Genomic DNA, 24219 nt, shown 5'->3' with positions numbered 1-24219 from the left:
AGTGACAGTTCCTCTGACATTTTCTTGCAATCTTCCTCCCAATATCTTTAACAAGGTTGTTTTCCCACTGCCAGATGGTAGAAGTCCTACTCCTACATGAATCTAGGCATTTACTAAGGTTAAAAATCGTTTTCAAAAAGAATTAGAAGAGTATAATTCAAATTTAACGGGATAATCCAACTAAACAATGTATCCTTAGAATTAATGAATCTGGCCACGTTTCGAGTTAAGTTTCTATAACAGTCTCACTATTCGTACGGTGAAAAGTACCACAGTGAAATTTAGAAAGATAAGTGGTCAATGAATTCCATGATTAGAAGAAGGGATGTATCCAATCCAAAAAACTAACTTTCAAATACATACGTTTTCCTTTCAGTTTCTCTGAAATAGTCAAATACTTTACTTCCACACGGCAAATCAGTTCATAATCAGTTGCAAAAACTAGCCACGTAGAATTCTAATTTATGGAGTTATAAAAATCAAATTAGTTTCCGAATCACCAAACTTCATGGATAAATAATGATTAACCCAAGAATTACTCAACAATTAGATATGATTAATCTATTAGGGCTATCGCAATGGCGGTCTAACCACCAAAGGATGTGGTGCATTGGATGAGACTGTTCTTCTCTTAATCAGAGGTCATTCTTGGTAGGGAGCATTTCCCTTCAAATGAGGTCATACGTGGCATGAATCCAGATATAGTCGGGCTCCAATGCGAGTACCACACCGGGTGCAAAACCAAAAAAAAAATAAAAAATTCGACAGTCTAATATGGTGCAGGATATATACACCATTTTCCGTGCTAAATGTACGTATGTGTGACACCTAGATTTTCTATTTAAAGTTCAAATACCAAACTTCCTTTAGAAGCGGATTTCAAAATATTTACTTGGTCTTGCTAAACATAATCCCAAACTAATTAAAAGTGTGTTTAACTTTTGCATTTTCTCGTCATCATATAGTACTATAGCTGCCACCATTCACTTTCATTTTCATCCTCCATACTTCAACAACAAGGGAATACGTTTATACTTCTTTGGTCCATTTCACAATCTCGATATACATAAGGATACCGAATATCTGAGTGAAAGGTTAATCATTCTCTCGACTAATTTTGGAGAATGACTAAAGGTGAGACAAGTCGGCCAGCTTGCGCTGCATGCAAATACCAACGAAGAAAATGCACTCAACAATGTGTGTTAGCTTCTTATTTCCCAGCAGATCAACCCAAGAAGTTTCAAAATGCACATCGTCTTTTCGGGGTCCGTAATATAGTGAAAACACTCGAGCAATTGGATGGTGACGATCAAAAAGCAGATGCCATGAAATCCATCATTTTCGAGTCTGATATGAGGGAGAAGTTCCCCGTCTATGGTTGTGTTGAGTGTATTCTTTATCTTCGCCAACAGTTGCAGCTTGCTTTACAAGAACGTGAGTATGTATACGCTCAGCTTGCTATCTATAGGCAACAACATGTAGGACTTTCGTCTAGTGAAAATAATTCTGTTGGTAATGGGATAATGACGGCACCATTTTTCTCTAGTGATAGTGAATCCAGTCAAGGAATCATATATCCTGATTTTGATAAACATAATTCATTGGCATATCCAACTTCCAGTCATGTATTTAGGTTGGGGATTCAAGAACAGCTAGAAGTCTCTCGAGATTTTGAGAGTCTAACCCTTTTCAACAGTACTCTGGTCAATGATAAGTAATCTTTTGTTGACACCAAAGAATTTGTTATTTTGTTTCATTTAATTAATGTTTATGGTTATTCCAATTGTTTAATTGTGTGTGAAAGATTCAGATTTTAGACCTATGAATAAAGATTGACGACTCATTCAATGTATTGTTAATGTTTCTGTCTCTTTTCTTAATTCCTATAGTACATGGAGATAAGCATTGCCTATATTTACTGCCAATTGAATCTGTTTTCTTATCCTAATTTGAAAAAATTCAAATATAATTTTCTGGGATAAAAGAAGATCCAGCTGTCCCCTCCTAAGGGACTTGGAACTGGTAGATCTGGGTGTAGTTAGCTCAAAGAGAAGAACTCTTTAAACTTGTACCAGTATATCTTTGAGACTTTTACTTTTGTTCTAGGGAAAGACATATTTTCTCTATAATATTATGCGGCGAATTAGAGAATAAACTCAGTGATGGCATTGTTATCTGATCAGATCATTGTTAAACAGTCACAATAGTATTTTAATGCATATCATTACAAACACAATCAATCATACTGGCAAAATCAATGTATAAAAATATCTACAGCTGTTACAATTGCATCATGTCGAGTTAAGATCCCATAGTTCCTCTGTAAGTCATGCGATTAACAATTCGAGATGCATCATTCACTCTGTTTGCTTTTTCATAAATGCCAGCAACAACTAGATGCAACTCTTTCTTGTTAACATTAGGATTAGAGTCCAGCTTCTGATACAGTGTCTCAACCATCTCAAAATTCTTTCGCGCACCATAAAGACTTAGCATTTGAAAGTGAACTTCATCCGAGAAAACACATCCCTCTTCCTGCATCTCTTTATATACCATGTCCGCCTTTTCAAACTCTCGTAACTTCCCATAAGCATTAAGGACTAGAGCAATCACATTAGAGTTGGGAAAATATCCTGCTCCTCTCATCTTCTCAAATACCTCAATGAGATTAGTGTACTTCCTATTTCTGGAATACAACTCTATCATACACTCAAAAACTGCAATATCTTTCAACTCTCCAGCATCAAAAGCTTGTCTGAACACCCATGTTGCTTCCTCTATTCGTCCAGATCTAGCAAGAATCGTTATTGCAGTTTCTCTAGGAATATTGTCAGGCCGCTTCAACTCATGCAACAAACGTTTAGCATGTGCAACCAAACCAGCTCTCTCATATGCTACAATCATTGTCTGGTATAAAACCTGATCAATTTCAACTCCAGAACTCCGCAGCTTCTGGAATAACACAGCTGCTCGATCTAATTTTCCAACTTTACCCCATATTGATATTATGGTCGAGTAGGTAATGGCATTGGGCTCAATTCCTCTGTTCTGCATTTCTTGAATAAGATTGTTAGCTTTCTCATGCTCCAATGTCTTTCCATAAATCTTAATCATGGTGTTGTAAGTGACAACATTTTGTTCAATACTTTTCCTCTGCATCAACCGAAACAAATGTATAGCTTCCCCGAAAAGCTCAGCCTCACCATAAACCCTCAGAAGAGTATTGTAGCTGACCACATTTGGTTCAATTCCCATTTTCCTCATACTCCAAAACAACCTATCTGCCTCTTTGGCCATATCAAGCTGTCCATAGACATCGATCATAATATTACAAGTTGTGAGATCAAGAGGGCACGTCACCTCATTCATCTCCGAAAATATCGACAGAGCCTCCAAAAACTTTTGATTCTCAACATACATAGTCAAGAGAGTTGAGTAACTCACTGTGTCCGGCATAACACCTGCTGACCTCATCTCTTGGACCAACAATCGAGCTTCACGAAAAAGCTTTGCTTTTCCAAACACATTAATCATAGTATTGTAAGCAACAAGATCAGGAGTAATCCCTGATGTTTTCAGTCTTGAAAAAATGGAAATTGCCTTAGAATAATCACACAGCTTTCTTGACAATTCAATCAAATTACTATACAGAACAAGATCACCCGAAACATGATCCTGTTCCATCTTCTGAAGCCAAGATAAAGCATCATCAAACAACCCCTCTTTGCCAAAATGGGTAATTAGAGTAGAATAAGTGTACCTATCAGGTGACAAAGCTCTTTGACGCATTTCATCAAACAGCCCGTACGCAAGCCGCCACTGCTTCGCCCGCAGTACATTACGCAATGCAACATTGTACGCGAACACAGACGGAGTGTAAAGAGCTACTTCATTGATCCAATCAAGCAATGCTAACGACCGCTGCCAGTCAGACTCACGTGAGAGGAGCGTGACCATGAAGCGCATTGAAAGATTTCGATTTTGGTAAGGCGACATTAACGCAAACAGTTCGTGCTCGTTAGTGGTCTGTCTAATGGATGACAATAAATCGTCCATGTCAACGCTGTGGTCCAGGTGCGATGATTGCTGTCTCCGGCGGTAAGGCCGGTGGTGGGGAGAGGAAAACGGCGGAGTTTTAAGGGATAACGGCGTTGTTGTTGTTGTTTTTCGCCAGACATCTTTATTTGAGGAAGTGGCGGAAAGGGAAACGACAATGAAATGGTTTCGGAGTGGCTTACGTTTCGTGTAGTGTACGAGGATAGTGATTCGATGTTGAGATAGTGGAGATGACGGAATGCTGTAAGTGGAAGAAGAAGCGGAGAGCAAAAGTGTGGACATGGCACCGTTCAAGGGGGAACATGGGTCCAACCATTTACTTTAGATGTTTCATATTCATACGTTTTATCCCCGCTTATATATCAACTTGATAACCTGTGCTATGAGGAAAAAGATTTTTTTGTTACAACAGTGCTCCTCGAGCGTCCCTTAGGGACATCCGATTAAAAAAAATTCAGTCAATTTGCATGTATCTCAAATATATAATTATCTTATTATCTATATTTATTTAAAAGGAATGAAAGTCATGACATTTAGCCATGTGTCGAATGCATAAAATACCATGTAACATTTTTAGGACAAATTAATTAATCTATATTTACTTAAAAAGAAAAAAGTCATGACATTTAGTCATGTGTCGCGTGCATAAAATGCCATGTAGCATTTTTAGGACAAATTAGTTAATTTAGGTAAAAAGTAGTTTTTCTTTTTAAATTTTGAATTTGAAAATAATTAATTAGCTATTCTATATTTTAAAGAAAAAATAGTTTCTACTGTTTTATTGGAAAACTGTAGCACTTCAATCCCACGCCATTAGTTAGTTTAGGTGAAATTACTTTCTTTTTTAATTAAAAAAAAAACTTATTAGTTAGTTTTTTTTATTAAAGAATCAGTAGTTCTACCGTTTTTAAAAAACTGTATTTTTTATAAGAAAGAGGAATTGGGAATTCGGCGCTTCAAACCCACGCCCTTCCTTCGCCTATTTGCCCTAGAAATAGCAATCCTACAAATTCGGCTTCTATCCCACGATTTCAACTCCTCGCCCATGAATTTTTCTGTCCTACATTCTTTACATTCTCATTAACATGAATTTACAGTTTTCTCAATTCAGTTTTCTACTTTTATAATATATACTTCTAGTCTTTCTCCCTTGTGTGCATATCAAACAACAATTGTTGACTACAAGAGGTAATCGGTATGATTTATATTTCATGAACAATCTTTATTACAGTTGAGATTATATTTCTGGAATAGATTTTCCTGTGAAGTTTGTTGATGGCATAACTCCTATGGCATTTGTTGTTTACCAATCATAGGGTTATACCACAGATTCTTGCTGATGATTTTTTGGAGAATCGTAAGCAAAAAGACAATTATTTCACATTATCTCTTGCTTCATATGTGTTTCTATAAGCATTTTGTAGGAGTTTGTACTAATATTTATAAATACCTCTGTCTATTTTCAGGAATTAATGGCGGCTGAAATAAATTTCGTTAGCGAAATTAACAGCAAGTCAATGAATTGGAAATTAAAGGTTCGTGTTGTCAAGCTTTGGAAAAATCCGGATCGCGACAGATCTGATACCCCTTTTTCTATTGAGATTATTGTGATGGATGAAAATGTATTGTTTTAAACTTTATGATTACTTTCTATTTTGTATATGTAGCACATTACAGTCATATACAAAAGAACTTAGTCATTTTAACTAATTGACTATTTTTTTAGGGCGACCGCATTCATGCAAATATTGGCAGGTCTTTTATCCAAAGGTTCAAACAACAAATTAAGGAAATGGGTTTGTACATCATGAAGAATTTCATGATTTTGTCAAAATAATATGAAACTGAAGACCAAAGACCACAAGTTTAAGTTGATGTTAACGTATAAGAGTACTATTGAGGAAATACATGACCCACATTTCAACATGTGTATCTTTAAATTTAAAACCTATGAGCAGCTGTCAAATCCCCAGGAATTTGATAATACTGAGCTATTCGGTAATTAAATTTCTCTCATTTTTTCAACTTTTATTTTACTTTTAGTTATTTGTTATATGAGTGCTAAGTGAGAAGTAATTCAATATAACTAAAAATGGCATTGAAGTAGTAGCTAAAAAAAAACTTTCCCTATTGCTGAAGTCTATAAATACTACTCCCTCTGTTTCTGTTTATGTGAACATATTTCCTTTTTGGTCCGTTCCAAAAAGAATGAACCCTTTCTAAATTTGGTAACAATTTAGCTTAAAGTTACAACTCTACCCTTAATGAGAAGTTTTTATAACCACACAAATACGCTGAGCCCCATTTGGACTTGTTTAGGACCACAAATTCCAAAAGTCTTCATTTTTTTCTTAAACTCCGTGCCCAGTACTTGATAAATCAGCCAAATTTTCACTTTTGAAAGTAGGTTGATGCTTTGGAGACTGGAGAGAGTTCACGGAGAGATGTTTGGCAACTATGTCTTACTGCCAATGTGTATGAGTTAATCGTTCTATTTTGTATAGACTTAGTAGAAATAAAATAGTTGTCCTATTGCTTTTTATATAGACTTAGTCGTAAATGACAGCAACTATAATTAGTAAGAGAAAATATTCATTAATAAACACATTAAATAGATAGGTAAACCTAAGTTTCACTTAAATTGTTATACATACCTGAAAGCTAACTACTTACTTTTGTGTAACTAATAAAAGTAATTATAAAATTGAGGTGTCCTCTTTCGAATACAATTTTCAGTTTCAGTTAATATTCTGTAATCTCGTTTCTGTCTTATATGTTTGGTTTACCAATTGCTATATTTTAGGTAGATCATAAAATTTAATAATTCTTTTACAATTTTCGTTTATATTGTCCATAATGATTACTAATTTTGCATATATTTCATTGGTCAATGTTATTGTAGATGTTATTGGCGAAATTGTGAGCTATGAAGACGTACAATCTATCAAGCAAGATGATAGCATCCGCATGTTCATGAACATTGAGATACAAGATTATGTGTAAGCTCGCCACAATTTATTAAACTAACTAAATATTTCAACAATTCTTTATTTTGATTCATATGCTTAACCTTATAATAATTGTAGGAGCAATAACATTTCTGCAACTCTTTGGGGAGACTTTGTCGAACAGATCAAGCCTCATTTGAATGGATCCAATGATAAGCCTGTTGTCATCGTCATGCAATTGATTAGAGCACATCGATATCGAAGTTATTAAATTGTCTACTTACTTTATAATACAATGTCTTCACACAATTAGTAAACTCTTAAAAATTACTTTTATGTGTGCAGAACAATATTCGGAGAGGAACACTTGGCACGCGTCGAAACTTTGGATCAATTCAAATCTTCCTCAAGTTGTTGACTTTTGCTCCAGGTCTATAAGTTATACTTAAATAAAGGATATTTCAAATCAAATTTTGGTCTTAATATTTATTAAAGTATCTCAACTTAAAAAATGAAACAGAATGGTTTTTGTGCGTGGAGAAAGCTCACAAGGAATTACTCAAATTTCATCTCACAAAACTCATCCTATTGCTGATGAGCTAGCATCTGGAAGTATTGAAGTTAAAACTATTGAGGATCTGAGTGACTGTAAGCATGCGAGTACCTACTTTTTAATTTTGTTAATTTTTAATTAGCACAACTTTTATCCTCTCTTTCTCTACATAACATTTGTATATACAATTTTTATGTGCAGCTAGAAATTTTTTGGGTTGTAGCAACTATCGTACACGTAAAATTAGACTATGGATGATATTATTTAGCATGCCAAAATTGCGCAAAGAAACTATACAAAGAGGGAAAAAAATATTATAAAAAATGCGAGCAGATTCAATCTGCCAATGACCATAATTTATAATTTTTTTTATTATTAAAGAATAAAAATTAAAAAACACAAACTCTTTCCAGGTACAGGCTACAAGTTAAGGTGATGGATTGCACCGGTACAATTTCTTTGTTGCTGTGGGATAAGGATGCAACTAAGATTATCGGAAAGTCGGCAAATAATTTAAAGGATGTTGTATTTGAGGTATAATACATCTGTTTAGAAAAATAAGACCATCAATATTGAAAGAAGTGGTACATGATCCAACCCCCTACATCTCCTTTCCTTCTTATTTTTGGGGTAGTTTAATTTGTGTCTATATGCATGTGAGGACTGCTAAACTTCAAAGTTCCAATTTTAAGTTACAAATTCATTAAGATCTGATTTTTAAAAGTCAAATGAGCTTATTGTTAAATCTGTATGCATTTGCTCTTTTTAGATTTACTTGAGAGGGTTGATAAGTTTGAAATGATGGTAATAGTTCTCTATTTTTAGTTGTCCCTAAGTTTCGGTAAAGTTAAGATAGTTGTAGTTTGGTGTCTTTTAAAGAGCGTAAATGTTGTTTGAATTTTGATTGATGTTTCACTTTATTTTGGTCCTACTTCAAAAAACTTATGCTTTCACTTTAGTTTCCGATGTTCTACTTTGCTCTTTTTATTTTAGTAGCTTTATTTTGTGTATTATTCCTGGCATTTAGCTTATGCTTACTATGAGAATTGAAGCATTATTTTTGTAACTATTTAATCCATTCTAATAAGGAGCAAAGAATATGTGTACGTTATATTATATTTGCTTTTTGCTTTTGTTGTTGTAGCTTCTGTTAACCGTTGTGAATATGTCCTTTTTTTAGAATTATGGTGCTGCAAACGACTCTTCATGTCCGATGGAGATAAAAAATATTGTTGATAAAAGGTTTATGTTTAAAGTTGAGGTTAAGAGTTCCAACGGTAAGAATCAAGATGATGTCTTGAAAGTTGTTACACTTAGTGATGACGTGGAAATTATAAAGAAATACATTCCTTCTCCTCGTGAAAAGACATTCAAAGTATGTTTCTATACTTACTTTTTCTCAACTTTCCTATTTGTGATTGAATTGATTTAATTACGATGCATATTTTTTTATAAGATCCAGATTTCAATAATAACGAAGTCAGTTATGAAGAGAACGAAATCACGGTGATTTTACCGTTCATTATTAATATTTTACATAATTCATTCTTTTAATTTGAAGATTTGCAGGTTATAGAATATGTAGGATTCTACTGAAAATAACGAGTTGATCGATGTTGCAAATACACCTGCCAAGATGGGTATAACTAATCTTGCAGCAGTGGTTGAAGAAGATTCGAATGCACAGTTATCGGAAAATAAGATCAAGAGAGTATTTAAGAAGTTCCAATGGTCACTTTTTAGTTAAGAAGTTTTTCTTTCAATATATACATATAGATTTTAATATATACATATAAATAAGGGAGAAAAGAAAAAACCACTTGAATGATTCCTGCTATAACTCTACGTGTGTTCAATATTTTCTTCCTTAACTTTAATTATTATTAATTATTAATGCTATCGTGATTTTTCTTTGGTTAACCTGAACTTAAATTGCTTGGTCAGAAACCGTTTTGCTCTTCTCAACAAAAGTCATCTTTTCTTGAAGTCCCACTTTCCATCTGTCAAAATCATTAAACCACTTCATCTTCCTTTCAGTTTCTTTCAAAAAAGGTATACGAATGCAGCTTCACTGATCCTTCTTTATGGAAAAACAAAAAACACCTCTTTCTAGATCAAGTAGAAACAAAATACAAAATCAGAAACAGCGCAAAAGAAACTCAATTACAAAAGGTTTGTTCTTTGATTACCATTACCATCTCTTAAATAATTTTTATGTATTTTTGATCTGCAAGTTTAACTATAAGACCATTAAAGTAAAAAATATATTGTAATCTCTGATTTTCTCTGTATATAAATGGGGGAAGAAGATAATTTTGGTGATTCTGATGGTATATAAAATTCAGGTATATGTTACACATTCGCTATAGTGAATGATCTACTGTAAAAGAGTAGAATAAAGTATTTTTATAAACCTCGCTTCTAAAATAACTTGATTACATGAAGTATGTTGCAGAAGTTCAACAGTAATCGATGTTCTTAACATCGCACCGGTAAGTGTTGCAAAATTAAAAAAGGAGTGGAACTATAGTGTTGGTTATTTCCACTCGATATTCAAGTACTGTAACTAAATTTTAAGATAATTGATTATTTTCTTTAACTTAAAGATAAATCATAAATTCCTTAATTGGTCTCGCATTCCTGGAGGTGCTAGAAAGCATTGCTAATCTTTGAGAAAGTCTTACTCATCGAATCTTTGCTTAAATCTATTCAGTTGACAAATTTATTTTCCAATCATCTTCTACCTTGTGTATTTTTTAAAATTTCTTTGACTGTTACCATTTTTTATTTCTCAGCCATTATAATTTCCGTAACAATCATCTTCCGCTGCCTCCAATTTATGTGGTGCCTACTGTTTCGATGTGAGAGTAGATTATTAAAGCAACTCTAAGTTCTTCATATTTGTGGCCCCACTGTCAGGTTTTAAAGCTATCAACAACTATGAGATTGCAAGGAAATATATCTGGTGCTAATTTGGATGATTTAAAATAGTTTTCTGATTGGATTTTGGCAATAGGTGATGGAAATATTAGATGTTCCATTGATGGAATTGAAAAAGTAGAAATACCCGATGATCTTCTCATATATAATTGTGATGATCCAATATATGGATTTGTAGAAAGTATATATTCTGATTTCTTGAGACGTTTCACGGATATAAAATACCTTCAAGAAAGAGCAATTCTTGCACCAACTCTTCAGATGGTAGAATCGGTGAATGATTACATGGTTGCTCTCAATAATAGTCAGGATAAGTCATATTTAAGTTCGGATACAATTTGCAAGTCTGATCATGCATTTACATCTTTGGAACATGTACATACACCTGAATTCCTAAATAATATTAAATGTTCAGGTATTCCAAATCACTCTATCACTTTGAAGGTAGGTGTTCCTATGATGTTGTTAAGAAATATAGATCAATCGTCAGGATTGTGCAATAGTACAAGATTGATCATCACAAGACTTGGAAATCGGGTAATTGAAGCCAAAGTATTATCAGGAAACATGGCTGGAGATAAAGTTTTTATACCAAGAATGACACTTGATAAAGTTTTTATATCAGAGAATGACACTTACTCCATCCGATGCAAGAATTCCTTTTAAGTTCCAAAGAAGGCAATTTCCAGTCATTGTATCTTTTGCCATGACCATCAATAAAAGCCAAGGTCAGTCATTATGTAATGTGGGATTATTTTTGAAGAAGCCTATGTTTACTCGTGGACAACTATATGTTGCATTTTCAAGAGTAACAAGTAGAAAAGAGTTAAAGATCTTATGTTATGATGAAGATGGGAAATAACAAGTGAAGCTACAAATGTAGTGTATAAAGAAGTTTTCCAAAATTTAGAAGATAGAAGTTTTTAATGAGTAAGTATCAAATGAGCAGCGCCAACAAGAAGTTCAGTGTATATACTAAGTATATAGTTGGTCATACTACAAACAAAATAAAATTGGATGAGGTAAACATTCTTCTAAATTTAATTTACTTTGATATGTCCTATTATAGCTTAATTATTTTTTAGTCACAGGAAAATACTTTTATTTGTTAAATTATATATCTACATTTGCAGTCAATCACTTCAGTTAAATTGTGGAGTTGCAAGAATATGGATTACCAACCATCATTTCACATTCATTGATTGCTACTAGGTATGCAATATTAGTTAGGATGAATTTTATTTGCAAATATATAATAAGAGTGGTAGTCCGATCTCTGAATGCTCATTTTGAATAGGAAGAAGAATATCTTCAAGTTGGCATAAGGTGAATACATAGCTCCTGAGGAAATTGAGAATGTTTATGCCAAATACAAATTTGTTGCACAGTGCTTTGTCTATGGTACGCAGATAAAGAACTTTTCTCTTACGGATTCACTGAATGATGTCTCCTTTGCTCACTGCTGCAACATTGCAGGTGATAGCTTTAATTCTTCTTTAGTTGCAGTAGTTTGTGTAGAGCCAGAAGTCTTTAAGGAATGGGCATCATCTGAGGGAATCAAGGTAGTGTTTAATCTTCAACATTTAGCCAATGCATTTACATTTGTCAAATGCTTCACTTAAAGCAACTTGTGTGGAGGTCATCATTTAGATTTCATGTTATATTGCATTAACCATCATATTTTATATGTCTTATCATTAACTCTGCACATAGCACATGAGTTGTGCTTATATTCATACAAGTAGAAAATTACAACTTGCTTCTAGAGCTTCCCATAAAATATACTAGTAATTAAATATTTGGTCAACTTTTTTATTCTAATGATGGCTTATTTTGATATATTCGTGTTAGTTAAAATGATTGTTGCTTTATACAAAGGTTTTGCAGAAAATTTTCATAACTGATTTTGACAACTTTTTTTTCACTTCTCAATACAAGATGATTTACCACCTGTTAGTTCATTCTGGGTAATTTTTGTTTTTCGGACATGTCCTCAAGAGTGTAGAGAAGCTGTAGCAGCAAGACGCGCCGGCGTACCAGAATTTCGCCTATTAAGAAGTATATAATATATGATTGCCTTCACCTTTTTATGTGAAAGTTCTGACACTTCATTTTCATCTTGTAGGGTCTAGAAATTCGAACAGGGTTTTTAAAAGATGTTAAGCCTGTTCAACTTAAACAGGGTCAGGAGATCACAATCTCAACTTATTACAGCATTAAAGTTGATGAGAGTATGATATGCATGGGCTACAAAAAGTTAGCAGAGGATGTAAAGCTACAAAATGTGATCCTCTGTGCAGATGGCACAATCACCTTTATAGTTTTGTCTTGTGACAAAGAGAACGGTTTGGTATGATGCCGCTGTCAGAACACTGTTGTTCTTGGTGAAAGAAAAAATGTCAATCTCCGGGGAGTAATTGTAGATCTGCCAACATTGACAGATAAAGACAAGGATGACATTTTAAACTGGGGAGTTCCGAATCATATTGACATGATTGTGTTATCTTTGGTTCGTAACGGTTCAGATCTCGTGGAGGTTCGGAAGCTGCTACGTGAACATGCAAAGAACATTCTTCTGATGTCTAAAGTTTGCTTCTAACCAGCTAACTATGTAGTCTAATTTTTTCTCCATAAAGTTGCATATTCACTTGCTCATGTTCTCATATACTGGTTCAGAAACTTGCTCATGTTCTCATATACTTCTGATCCAAAGTACAATACAATAAAATATGATGTTTTAATTACTGCGAATTACACATATGTATAACTGCTCTTTGTTTTTTCTGATAATAACTTAAGACAAATTTTTGATTTTTCCGGTGGACTAATCCTTTTTAAAGCCAAGTACTTTTATAGCATTACTCCAATATGTTGTAATATCTAAGCTATCCAAATTTACACATAAATTGCTAATTTAGTTTAGAAATGTTGTAATTAATAGTAAAAATTGAATGTTGCTTCCTTCTATCGCACATATGTTCTCTTGGATTTGGTGTTTATCTAGATTGACTATAACAAAACTCTCGGTTATTTGATATCTACTATGAATATATGTTTGATTATTGGTTGTGATTTTGTATCATTATTTTACTTTCCCTGCAACTATGGACGATGTGTATATGAAGTGGAAGTGAATTTTGGGAAATCTACTTTAGCTTTTGGCTTATTACAATTATCCAACCTTCTATGCTCATGTTTCTTTGCATAAATATCGGTGGTTCCTAGCATATATACAATCATATGAAATTCATATATTTGTTTTTTAATTTAATTCTTTTGAATGTGATCGCAAAATTTAATCAACAATAAAGACCTGTTTCTACTATATCATTTTCTTCTTTGAAACAATATGCGCATCGCGCGGGTACGTATACTAGTTTTATATTATCACAACAACAATAACAACAAACCCAGTAAGTGGAGTCTGGGGAAGGTAGTGTGTACTCAAATCTTACCCCTACCTTATAAAGATAGAGAAACTGTTAAAAGGTAGTGTGTTATTTCGAGATGGTCGAAATGTTAACCCGTCGTGGTTCGAACGAGGTCGACCTCTTCTTTTTTGGCGATGACCCTTAGCCGTAGGGGTATTATTTTGAGCTGGTCGAAATGTTAACCCGTCGTGGTTCGAACGAGGTCGACCTCTTCTTTTTTGGCGATGGCCCTTAGCCGTAGGGGTGTTATTTTGAGCTGATCGAAATGTTAACCGGTCGTGGTTCGAACGAGGTCGACCTCTTCTTTTTGGCGATGTCCCTTAGCCGTAGGGGTGCTATTTCGAGCTGGTCGAAATGTTAACCCTTCGTGGTTCGAACGAGGTCGAATGTTGATTCGGACGAGGCCGAATTCTTCTTTTTGGCGATGGCCCTTGGTTGTAGGGATGTTATTTTGAGATGGTCGAAATGTTAACCCGTCGCCGTTCGATCAAGGTCGAACTCTTCTTCTTTGGCGAAGGCCCTTGGCCTTAAAGGGTGTTCCTTGGGGGAGTCCCAGCTTTGCTTAGCTTCTGCATTTCTTGGGTGAGTCCCAATTTGCTTAATTTTGCTTGCATTGGAGAATACGACGCGTTTCTCGGGTGACTGCCCCTACTTTTATTCCACTTGGAGAAATAGTTAGTTAAAACAAAATAAAAGTATTCGTTACCTTAGTTTGATCACGTTCCCTTCTCCGGTTATGCTTTCGGTGGCCGCTACCAATTTGGCAAAGTCGTCTGTTTCGATGTTTTATGCTCGGGGTATCTGGTCGAGTCGACACTCGTCAAACTCGGGTAGTAGCTTATGAATTCCTGCCTGATATTTTCGTAGCCTTTGTTCTTTTATTTGAAAAGTCTTTGTGACTTGGTTGACGATGGGTTGTGAGTCATATCGGAGGATGATTCGCCGTGCTCCATACTTGAGAGCTAGTTTTAGCCCTTGTAAATGTTAAAGCAAAAAGTGAAGTTGACATGGTAAAGCACACGAAGGCCTGAAAGAACGCTACTGTGCAGAACCACACCTCTCAACCGTGGTAATTTAGCTGCCAAGTGTAATGTTGGGCCACTGTAAAGAAGGAATAAATTAAAATTTGCAAGGAAGACATCAATTGTTATGGACAGTAGTGGAGTGCACTTAATAGAAAAAAAGTGAAATGTGGAAAGCATTAATTAAATGATAGAAATGTGTGTTGTTGTTAAGCTTTGTTTCATTAACGTTTGCTAGGTTGTCCTTTCTCATCATCAAGAAATGTGATCTTCTAACTTATTGCTTTTCCTTTTATCCTTTACTGTATCATGAGGATAACATAAAAGAGCAAAGATGAATACAACTTTCAGCTCATGATAATGCTTATCGAATGAGGCCATATTGATGATCATTAATCGACAGCAAAAGTCTTCAACTTCTATAATAACTTCCTACCGGGAGCATATATAAAATTGTCCTACTACCTTTATTATTGTTTTTCTGTTTTATACAACCTATTGAATGTAGTAGTCTTCTTTAAATAAAGAGGAAGAAGATAAAGAAAATCTAATGATAACCCTTTAATTAGCTGCCTCTCATTTGCACAAGCACCAAATACAAAAACTATTTAGTGTATCAAATTCGTTTGGCTTCCCTGAAGACGCTCCATAGTTGGAATTGAATTTTAGATCTAAAGGAAACTAAAATTTTAACTAGAAAATCCCCACAGACGGCGCCAAATTGTTTGACTCAAAAGATATCGAAACCTTTTTGAACAAATCAATCAAAGAAGATGAAAAGGTAAATCCTAGTTAAAGATAATTAACTCTAGATCCGAGATGAATAATATGAATAGAAAAACATAGCCGAGTATGAGTATTAGCCGTGATTATGGCCAGATTTAATAGCATAAAGAAAGATGCATTAAGTAACATTAAGTGGCGATAAAATGTAAATAAAGGAAAAGATTCGCCCAATCTTGAGTGAGACGGATCTTCTTTCATTTGATAAAGACGAATGATAAACTAATACAAGAACCTTAGGACCCTTTTTGGATCCGAAGAAGGTATGGGATCACAGATCCTCCAGAGATGTGTGTTTACATATCTTCTAGTGAGAGGGAGAGGGAGAGAGCCCCCTTTTTTTGGGAAGTCCTCCATTCCTATTTATAAGGGGTATCCATAAAAAATCCTAAAAAAGTACAATTAGAGGGAATATTCAGTCATTTGAGGATTCCAAAGCAATAGCTATTTTATCGTTGTCCGACCTCGATCTTATTGATGACTGTCCGACCTCGGCTATTGATGACTGTCCGACCTCGGCTATTGATGACTGCCCGACCTCGGCGTCATTGATGACTGTCCGACCTCGGCTATTGATGACTGTCCGACCTCGACTATTGATGACTGTCCGACCTCGACCTTATTGATGACTGTTCGACCTCGGCCTTATATCTGTCCGACCTCGGCCTTATGTCTCCGCGTGCCAAATTTCTCTGATCTAATTTTGACCCATACAACAGTAGAAATAAGATGAATCATCCAAATAGTAAACAAAAATAATAACAATGCATTATGATAACAGGCGTGAATAACACAACAACAACAATATTTTATATCAACACAGATAACGAGTAATTCTGTTCAAAAGGTTGGTTCTTTATTGAGTGCCCATTTGATGAGGTAATCTCTTATGTTCATTTGCTATGATAACATGATTGAAGATCTTACTTAAGGTGTAACTAATGTTTAAACAAATTCAATTAGACCGCAGTGTGTTCGTATTAAGGCGTGAAAATCCACGTCTTGTTTTGTTGGTTGATTGGGTCCATTCAGATGGCAACAATAACTATAGAGAATAACTGCAATTAGCATAACCATAATATTGAGAAGAATGGATGTCTTTTTTGCTTTAATAAGAACACTTTCTATATTAATAATGATTTTAAAGTTAGCCAGGCAATTATATTCTTTCCTAATTATAGTAACTGTCATTTTTTCTTATCCAATTGTTGTAACGACAACAATTAAAAAAACAACTATAATAGATTCATAATTACGCACCACCGGTCGGCGATGGGCAAATCAAGCTCTTTGATTACAAAAAATAAGTAAATAAAACAAGAGGTATAAAACAAAATTTTCAAATCATAACTCAAAACCTTCCAGATTACTCAAAGAAGCTCACACGTCACAAGTCATAAAATGATTCCCCTCTGTCACGGATTGGAGACCGTGAACCGTAGACACTTCAAACACGCAAAACAAAACCAAAATAAAAAATCAAAATGGATTTAACTTAAAGCATATTTATTTAATTTTTTTCTTTTATTAGTGTAATTTCATCCAAGTATAACGTATTGTCAGTCTTGATCTTCAGATAATTAATTATGTTTATTATGAATAAATATCGTGCTATTCCTCCAACTGAAGGGGTTCACAGTCGAGTGGTGTGGTGAGATAGATAAGATTATTTTTATATTCGGTTAAAATTGATCCTACCCGATTATGCTATTTGATCGAGATCAGGGAACGACATCAAGGGTTAGCCTCGTAATGGACCAGACCAGAGCACGAAAATAAGATATGAAGTTCGAGGATCGAGGTGCCCGTCGAAATCGAGGCCAGCAGCGATTGAGACCAAATATGACAAACTTCGAGCAAAGCACAATAACAGAAAGGCGAGATAACTGTGACCGACCGAAGATCATGGCGTAAATCTCGGAACAAATCAAATTAAGATCGGTTATCTAGTTAATCATGGGATTTACTTCCTAATTAGAATTGTACCATAAATAAGGTTCCTCTACTGTATAAAGAGGGTCCTAATCATCTTGTAAACACCTTACATTCACGCATATCAAAACAATACAACACTTTCTGGCTTATATTCTTGTTCACCAGCTTGTTGCATTTTGACTGATCTTGCACAAACCAATTCGAGGGTATTCAAGCTCGAGGGCTGAATCCTGTTCAGACACTGGTATGCTTTATATCATTGTCAATTTCAATTACTTATCTTTACGTTTATCAATTGGTATTAGGTGAAATTACGGATTTTTAAAATTACAATATAAGTTTAATTGTTATCCAGTTTTTAAATAAAACAATTTTATTTTTAATTAGAGAATTTAATTTTTTATTTAATTCTTGACCATTGTGCTCAAATCTCAAAATAGACAATAAAAACATACTTCCCCTGCACTTGCCGGCCTTTCTATATTGGCACCGTTAAGTACACCTTCCATTTTTCATCTTCCCACCTAATTTCACTCCACCACTGTTCCACCGTCTTTAGCAAAAATCCATAATATAACACTCCCACGAAAAGATTACACCTGTAGAGATTCACTTAATCTTGTAATTTTCCCTTCAGATTACACAACTCAGTTCAGATTGTTCAGATGTCTCTAAAATCTACACCATTTTTAGTTTTTCATTTACAGCAATGACAACAGCTTCAAAATTCCTCCACCGCTTCATCTCATTTTAGTCAGATCACCTTAAATTTAAAATGAAGAAGCTCAAAACCTATTATTTACACCTTAGACACCCAACAACAATGGAGCGGAAGTGGATCTTTCCACTTGCTATAGGCTCCATTGTTTCCCTTTTTCTCTTATTCCTCACAACCCTAACTTCACCGGACGGCACTCCTTTATTACCCCTTTACCGCTACTATTCTTCCTATTCAGCCGCCGCCAATGTCTTTGTCGAATCAAAGCTTAAACCTTTACCTATCTCCGCCGTTCCTCCGCCGCCGCGTTTTGCGTATTTAATCTCCGGCTCCGCTGGCGACGGCAACATGACGAAGCGAACCCTTCAAGCTCTGTACCACCCGAATAACCAGTACGTTGTGCATCTCGATGCTGAGTCTTCACCCGAGGAGCGGCTCGATCTGCGTAATTATGTGACTAATCACCCGATTTTTAACAAATTTAAGAATGTGCGGATGATTACTAAAGCTAATCTGGTTACTTACCGGGGCCCCACTATGGTTGCGAATACCCTTCACGCTGCTGCCATTTTGCTTAAGGAAGGTGGTGAATGGGATTGGTTCATTAACCTCAGTGCTTCTGATTACCCACTTGTTACTCAAGATGGTAAAAAAAAGCCTCTCTCTCTTTTTTGAATTAGTACCTTAATTCTGGGTGTAACGAGGATGTTGATTTTTTTTTTTTTTTTTTGTTGATTAGATCTGCTTCATACATTTTCGTATTTGCCCCGGGATCTTAACTTCATTGATCACACAAGTAAAATTGGCTGGAAGGAGTAAGTTATTATTCTAATTTGTGCCACAAAGGAAAATGCTTTTCTTGATTCTATTTTTGGGTTTGAGAATTGAGGATTAGTTACTTAGGTTTAATTTGATTTTTATTTCTGAAGGTTTCAAAGGGCAAAGCCGATTATTATTGATCCGGGATTGTACATGACTAAAAAGGCAGATGTTTTCTGGATTACACAGAGAAGAAGTGTGCCAACAGCTTTTAAGCTTTTTACTGGTGAGGTTTGGCATCATTTTATGCTTGGGCTCAAAGATTTGAACTTTTTTCTTTTAGCTCACGTTATGCTTTATATGTGATGGTGAATTAATCATTACCCATTCACGTTTGCTAAACTGAGTTGTCTTGCTTTCAATTCTTTTCTTTATCACAAAATCTCTGAATTGATCCAGTATTTTGATCAGTTACATAGAAAAGTTGAAAATGTGAAGAACAAAAGCAGAAGAAATTTAAGTACCCCCCAATGTATCTGGATTGCCTATCTTATACTAGCCCAGGGCTTGATTCTGGTGGCATACACCTTATTCGAGTTATAACTTGTAATTACTGTTGCTAAATCACATACAGTATTAGGGAAGACATGATATGCAGAATTCTCTTTTCTACTGAATGGATAAGATGCTCAAGAATTTAATCATTCATGGCCAATAAACTGTTTCTTTGTAAGGGCGCCAATGCACTTCAACTTTGACTTCTTCCTTTGCCAAGATGCTGAGAAACAACGTGTGTTTGCATTACTGGTTGATTTGAAAAGAAAATTATGCTATGCTTTATTACAATGTAGTGTGGTTAAATGAACAGTGAGAGCTCATAAGTGCATACTAAGTATTTTGGATGGTTTAAGAGGATGTCTTAAATATGACAAATAAAGCTCAAGGATAGGGAAAGTAGAAGTGGAGGAGAACATTTTTTAGAGGTCATCTTTGCCCCAAATGTTTTCCCCAGCATAGCGGAAACATTTTATAGGATTAATGTATGTTCTTAGTGAAGATTGAGAACTTATGGACACAGGGTAATTGTTGGAAATTTTAGTATATGGAGACATTGGCTGTCAAAGCAATTAGCCTGCGTGTTATTTATTGGGAAGCACTTCCCTTTTTAGCCCGGAAGAGGGTCACTCGCAAAGCAAAATTAAAGTGGTTGATTTGATGCTCTCCAGAAAGAACCAAAACAGCCCCTTGTATTAACAGCCTTCAATATATTTTGAATTCCGAGTGACAGTTGACACTGATAAAAGGAATCCACAACGGCCACATTGGAGGGTTTTGATATCTGGTACGAACACTAACGAATTAAGATACTCTGTGAAGGAAGTGAAGTTTGACCTTAACAACAACTGCACTTGTCATTGGTGTGGATGGTAAGGGTTTCCAAAATCAGTGTAGATTCAGGATTTATTAACTACATTGTCGAAAGTATTATTCGCCTAAAGATGGTAGAGTTTCCAAGATCAGTTTAGATTCAGGATCCCTTGACTAGAATTGCCTGAGATTATAGGTCTCCTCTGATGAAATTCTATGCGTAGTAGGTTTGTTTTCAGACACATCACTGATGAGACCTTTTTCAACATTATGACCACCATTGTCTTACATTCATATGGATGAAATGAGGGAGATATTGATCGTCATTCTGCCTCTATCATTCTGTTTGCTAATAGGAATCTAGTTCAATTCCCTACAGCTTTGATGGACTGTTTCAATCAGGAAATTCTATTCACTGGTACACATGTTTTTGCTGAAGAGACTCTCTCTATGATCATATTTACGCTGTTGAACAATGCCAAGTTTGACAACTGTGCGGCTTGATACATTTTCTATTTTGTATTTCTTGTTATGGGTCGTGAGATTTCTAAATAAAACTTTCAAGTCTCATTCTTTATTGCCAGTATAAAATTGTAGCAGCTTAAATTTCAGTTTGACATGACTTTCTGAAGATGTTTTGGGGAAGCCTGAGGAAAAGCATAATTTTCTAGCTGTCTGCTAATAATTATTTGGAGGGGGCTGAAAAGCAGTATACGACGAGCAACAATTTTTATATGGGAAACGTTGCTTCATTTGTTCCCTTCCCAGCTTGAATAAATTTGCCAAGAAAAGAGCTTTAAAGAAAAGCTTAAATAAATTTGTTAACTTGTCTTTAGAAAAAAATAAATTTATGTTGCTTTTTGAACTTCAGCATACTAGACAATAAAACATTGCTCTTGCTCTCTTTACAGGGTCTGCTTGGATGGCCCTTTCTCGCCCTTTCATTGATTTCTGCGTATGGGGATGGGACAACTTGCCCCGGACCGTTCTTATGTACTATGCAAATTTCATCTCTTCTCCAGAAGGCTATTTCCATACTGTCGTTTGTAATGCTCAGGAGTTCCGCAACACTACAGTAAACAGTGATCTTCATTTTATATCATGGGATAACCCTCCAAAGCAGCACCCGCATTACCTTACACTTGATGACATGCAAAGGATGGTTGACAGTAATGCTCCTTTTGCAAGAAAGTTCCCTAGGGAAGATCCGGTGCTTGACAAAATTGATTCTGAACTCCTATTTAGAGGTAAAGGCATGCTTGTTCCAGGTGGGTGGTGCGTTGGAAGTCGGAAGAATGGGACAGATCCTTGCTCTGTTACAGGTAATATCACCGTCCTCAGACCTACTGCAGGGGCAAAGAGGTTGGAGAAGTTGATAGGATCGCTCTTATCGAATGAGAATTTCCGGTCCAACCAGTGCATATAGGAAACATGCCTTAGAAAGTTGTTTTTCTTAATTATAGTCTTCAGAGGAAAACAAGGAATGCCATGATCTGATTGTTTTCTTCTGCAAGTGACTGATTTGAATGTATCCAATCTGCAGTAATGCTTGTATTCTGCAGAGAAAAATGGAAAAAAGAAAAAATATACCTTAATGCTCCAGTAATACAAGGGCACGTGTACCTGGTCTTTGTTGCTACACTGTATCAATGTTCCAGCTTGCCCTGCATTGACAAAGAGTATGTAATCCCCTCATTCTGAATTTTGTTACTTAAATAGGATGGAGCATTTTGACAACGTCAGACCTCTGGGGAAGAGAAGTGTATCAGGTTTTGTTTCCGCTTCAAATGTGAAACTACTGTGTAGTTATATCTTCTTTCTATTATAGGCTTGTAGAAAAAGATTTATTGGAGTCTCTTCTATAATGTTTGCTCATCATTTAATCTGGAATTTTCCCCCTTTCTATTTTGTGTTTCATTTGCAGTTCTATTTTCATTGCTGACAAAAAGCTTTTGCTATTCTTGTTATTGCATCATAACTATATTCTTTCACTCTTTCATTGCTTGCATGGCGGGACCTTAGTACACCGGGATGTATTTTTTCATTGCATGCATGTGAAAATGTTGTAGCCTCCCCGATGTATGGAAATAGTGTATGTATTAGAATGTCTCACATCAGTTGAGGGAACGAGCTGTTGTTTCCTTATAGGGAACAATCCTCAAGTATGAACTAATTTCCGGGGTTGAGTTAGAGACCTAATGTCTATTTTTTTACATTATGTTTATGGCTTGTATATCGTGGAGAACTGTAGTGAAGGCAATATGATTTTCCCGTATCCGGAATCCATATAGTTTTTTTGAATAATTGTAGCAAGGACAATTTCTGGTTTCCCTATAATCAGTATCCGGATAGTTTTATTTATTTCTTTTATTTTTCAAGGCAACCATATTAACCAATCGGTTGGTAATATAACCAAATTATTAAATAGTTGGGTGGAGCTACAATAACAAGATTAAATATTAGGACTTAAAATATTGAAATAACTATAGTAGGTGAGTTGTCTACCGACGCTATGAATATTTAATATAAGCTAAGTGTCTGGACCAGATCTCTCCTACTAACCACGCCTATTTTATAATGGGAAAAATCAGCATCTAATGGGAAAATTAACGACCAAACATAAAGAAACGAAGCACTTAACTAATAGTCTTGCATGTCGTAAGTTTGGAAGCATAAAATAAATTCATTAGCTAATTTCCGGGTTGAGTTTAGGTACCTATAGCCCGTTTGGCCAAGTTTCAAAAATCAGTTTATTTTGAAAAGTAATTTTTTTTTTTCAAAAGTGCTTTTTTCAAAAGTGCTTTTCTCAAAAGAACTTTTGGTAAGAAACAGTTTGTGTTTAGCTAATTAGTTTGAAAAGCACTTCTGAGCAACAATTAGTGTTTAACTAAGCTTTAAAAACTGCTTCTAAGTGTATTTTCTCAAAAGTGCTTCTCAAAAAATGCTTTTGGAGAGAAACTACTTTTTTCTGCTTCTCCAAAACTACTTCTGCTTCTCCTCAAAAGCATTTTTTTCCTTCCAAAAGTTTGGCCAAACACCTCAATTTTTGACCAAACAGGCTACTAATGTCTATTTTAGCATTATGTTTATGGCTTGTATATCGTGGAGAACCGTAGTGAAGGCAATATGGTTTTCCCATATCCGGAATCCATATAGTTTTTTTTTTTTAAATAATTGTAGTAAGGATTTCTGGTTTCCCTATAACCGGAATCCAGATAGTTTTAGGCATACAAAATTTATTGAATTTAAATTCAATAAGTAATTTGGATTATATTTTAAATTCAAGATATATTGGTCCAAATAAATATTATGGGCTAATATAATTGACCTAACTATATAAGTCCAATAAATATGGATTAAATAAATAAGTCTTAATCCATTGGGCTATTTATTTAATCCATTGGGCTAACCCATTTAAATTGGGTTAAAGTGAAGAGCCCACTTCATTAAGCCCAAGATGTCATCTTCCTAGAGGCCCAGTTTGGTGCCACGTGTCAAATGACGTGGCCGGCCAAGTCAAGCGGAAGAGCCAATAGGATCATGCCACGTGTCAAAATGACAAGGCATGCCCAGTCACACTGAAAGACCAATGAAATCGCGCCACGTTGCAAGTGACATGTTTTGGCCAATCAAATGCGGCCATGTCACACTTCAATGTGATTGGTCAAAAAGAGTTTATTCTTATCACAACTCTTCCCTCCCACAA

At 35.2% G+C, this 24219-nt stretch overlaps 4 protein-coding genes across 13 annotated transcripts; 3 read left to right on the top strand and 1 right to left on the bottom strand.

The window, feature by feature from the left end:
• The first annotated feature begins 1124 nt into the window (after positions 1–1124).
• Positions 1125–1718, top strand: LOC104242611 (LOB domain-containing protein 24-like). Its single transcript, XM_009797689.2, has one exon. It carries the CDS (start codon positions 1125–1127, stop codon positions 1716–1718), a length of 594 nt encoding a protein of 197 aa, XP_009795991.1.
• A 425-nt stretch (positions 1719–2143) lies between these two features.
• Positions 2144–4426, bottom strand: LOC104242601 (pentatricopeptide repeat-containing protein At5g39980, chloroplastic). Its single transcript, XM_009797677.2, has one exon. It carries the CDS (start codon positions 4336–4338, stop codon positions 2302–2304), a length of 2037 nt encoding a protein of 678 aa, XP_009795979.1. The 5' UTR covers positions 4339–4426; the 3' UTR covers positions 2144–2301.
• Positions 4427–5201: 775 nt separating this feature from the next.
• On the top strand, positions 5202–13203 carry LOC104242600 (uncharacterized). Of its 10 annotated transcripts, XR_011404955.1 has the most exons (12): positions 5202–5251; positions 5373–5413; positions 5523–5591; positions 6959–7055; positions 7143–7267; positions 7350–7434; positions 7525–7652; positions 7971–11519; positions 11631–11709; positions 11795–11898; positions 11974–12059; positions 12623–13203. XR_011404955.1 is itself a non-coding variant. In XM_070167376.1 (11 exons), the coding sequence occupies exons 1-6, from the start codon at positions 5895–5897 to the stop codon at positions 7991–7993; spliced, it is 618 nt and encodes a 205-aa protein (XP_070023477.1). In that variant the 5' UTR covers positions 5791–5894; the 3' UTR covers positions 7994–9299; positions 9595–11519; positions 11631–11709; positions 11795–11898; positions 11974–12059; positions 12623–13203. The 10 variants fall into 10 exon arrangements, 9 of the variants coding, with proteins under 9 accessions (XP_070023477.1, XP_070023478.1, XP_070023476.1 ...); XM_070167376.1 differs by lacking the exons at positions 5202–5251; positions 5373–5413; positions 5523–5591 and adding an exon at positions 5791–6054 and having other exon boundaries at positions 7971–9299; positions 9595–11519; XM_070167377.1 differs by lacking the exons at positions 5202–5251; positions 5373–5413; positions 5523–5591 and adding an exon at positions 5791–6054 and having other exon boundaries at positions 7971–9729; positions 10913–11519.
• Positions 13204–18148: 4945 nt separating this feature from the next.
• LOC104242599 (beta-glucuronosyltransferase GlcAT14B) lies at positions 18149–22418 on the top strand. The gene is made up of 4 exons (XM_009797673.2): positions 18149–19032; positions 19126–19201; positions 19316–19431; positions 21425–22418. Exons 1-4 carry the CDS (start codon positions 18444–18446, stop codon positions 21937–21939), a joined length of 1296 nt encoding a protein of 431 aa, XP_009795975.1. The 5' UTR covers positions 18149–18443; the 3' UTR covers positions 21940–22418.
• Positions 22419–24219: the final 1801 nt, after the last annotated feature.

Source organism: Nicotiana sylvestris, chromosome 2 (assembly GCF_000393655.2).
Source record: "Nicotiana sylvestris chromosome 2, ASM39365v2, whole genome shotgun sequence".
Lineage (NCBI taxonomy): Eukaryota > Viridiplantae > Streptophyta > Magnoliopsida > Solanales > Solanaceae > Nicotiana > Nicotiana sylvestris.
The sequence above is the reverse complement of the archived record's forward strand: the minus strand, read 5'-3'. Positions and strand labels throughout refer to the sequence as shown.

Coding starts and splice junctions, on each gene's coding strand:
- LOC104242599 (XM_009797673.2), top strand. CDS start 18,444: ATGAAGAAGCTCAAAACCTATTATTTACACCTTAGACACCCAACAACA. Junction 19,033..19,125: donor CCCACTTGTTACTCAAGATG/GTAAAAAAAAGC, acceptor TTTGTTGATTAG/ATCTGCTTCATACATTTTCG. Junction 19,202..19,315: donor AGTAAAATTGGCTGGAAGGA/GTAAGTTATTAT, acceptor TTATTTCTGAAG/GTTTCAAAGGGCAAAGCCGA.
- LOC104242611 (XM_009797689.2), top strand. CDS start 1,125: ATGACTAAAGGTGAGACAAGTCGGCCAGCTTGCGCTGCATGCAAATAC.
- LOC104242600 (XM_070167376.1), top strand. CDS start 5,895: ATGAAACTGAAGACCAAAGACCACAAGTTTAAGTTGATGTTAACGTAT. Junction 7,056..7,142: donor ATTGAGATACAAGATTATGT/GTAAGCTCGCCA, acceptor TAATAATTGTAG/GAGCAATAACATTTCTGCAA. Junction 7,653..7,970: donor TATTGAGGATCTGAGTGACT/GTAAGCATGCGA, acceptor AACTCTTTCCAG/GTACAGGCTACAAGTTAAGG.
- LOC104242601 (XM_009797677.2), bottom strand. CDS start 4,338: ATGTCCACACTTTTGCTCTCCGCTTCTTCTTCCACTTACAGCATTCCG.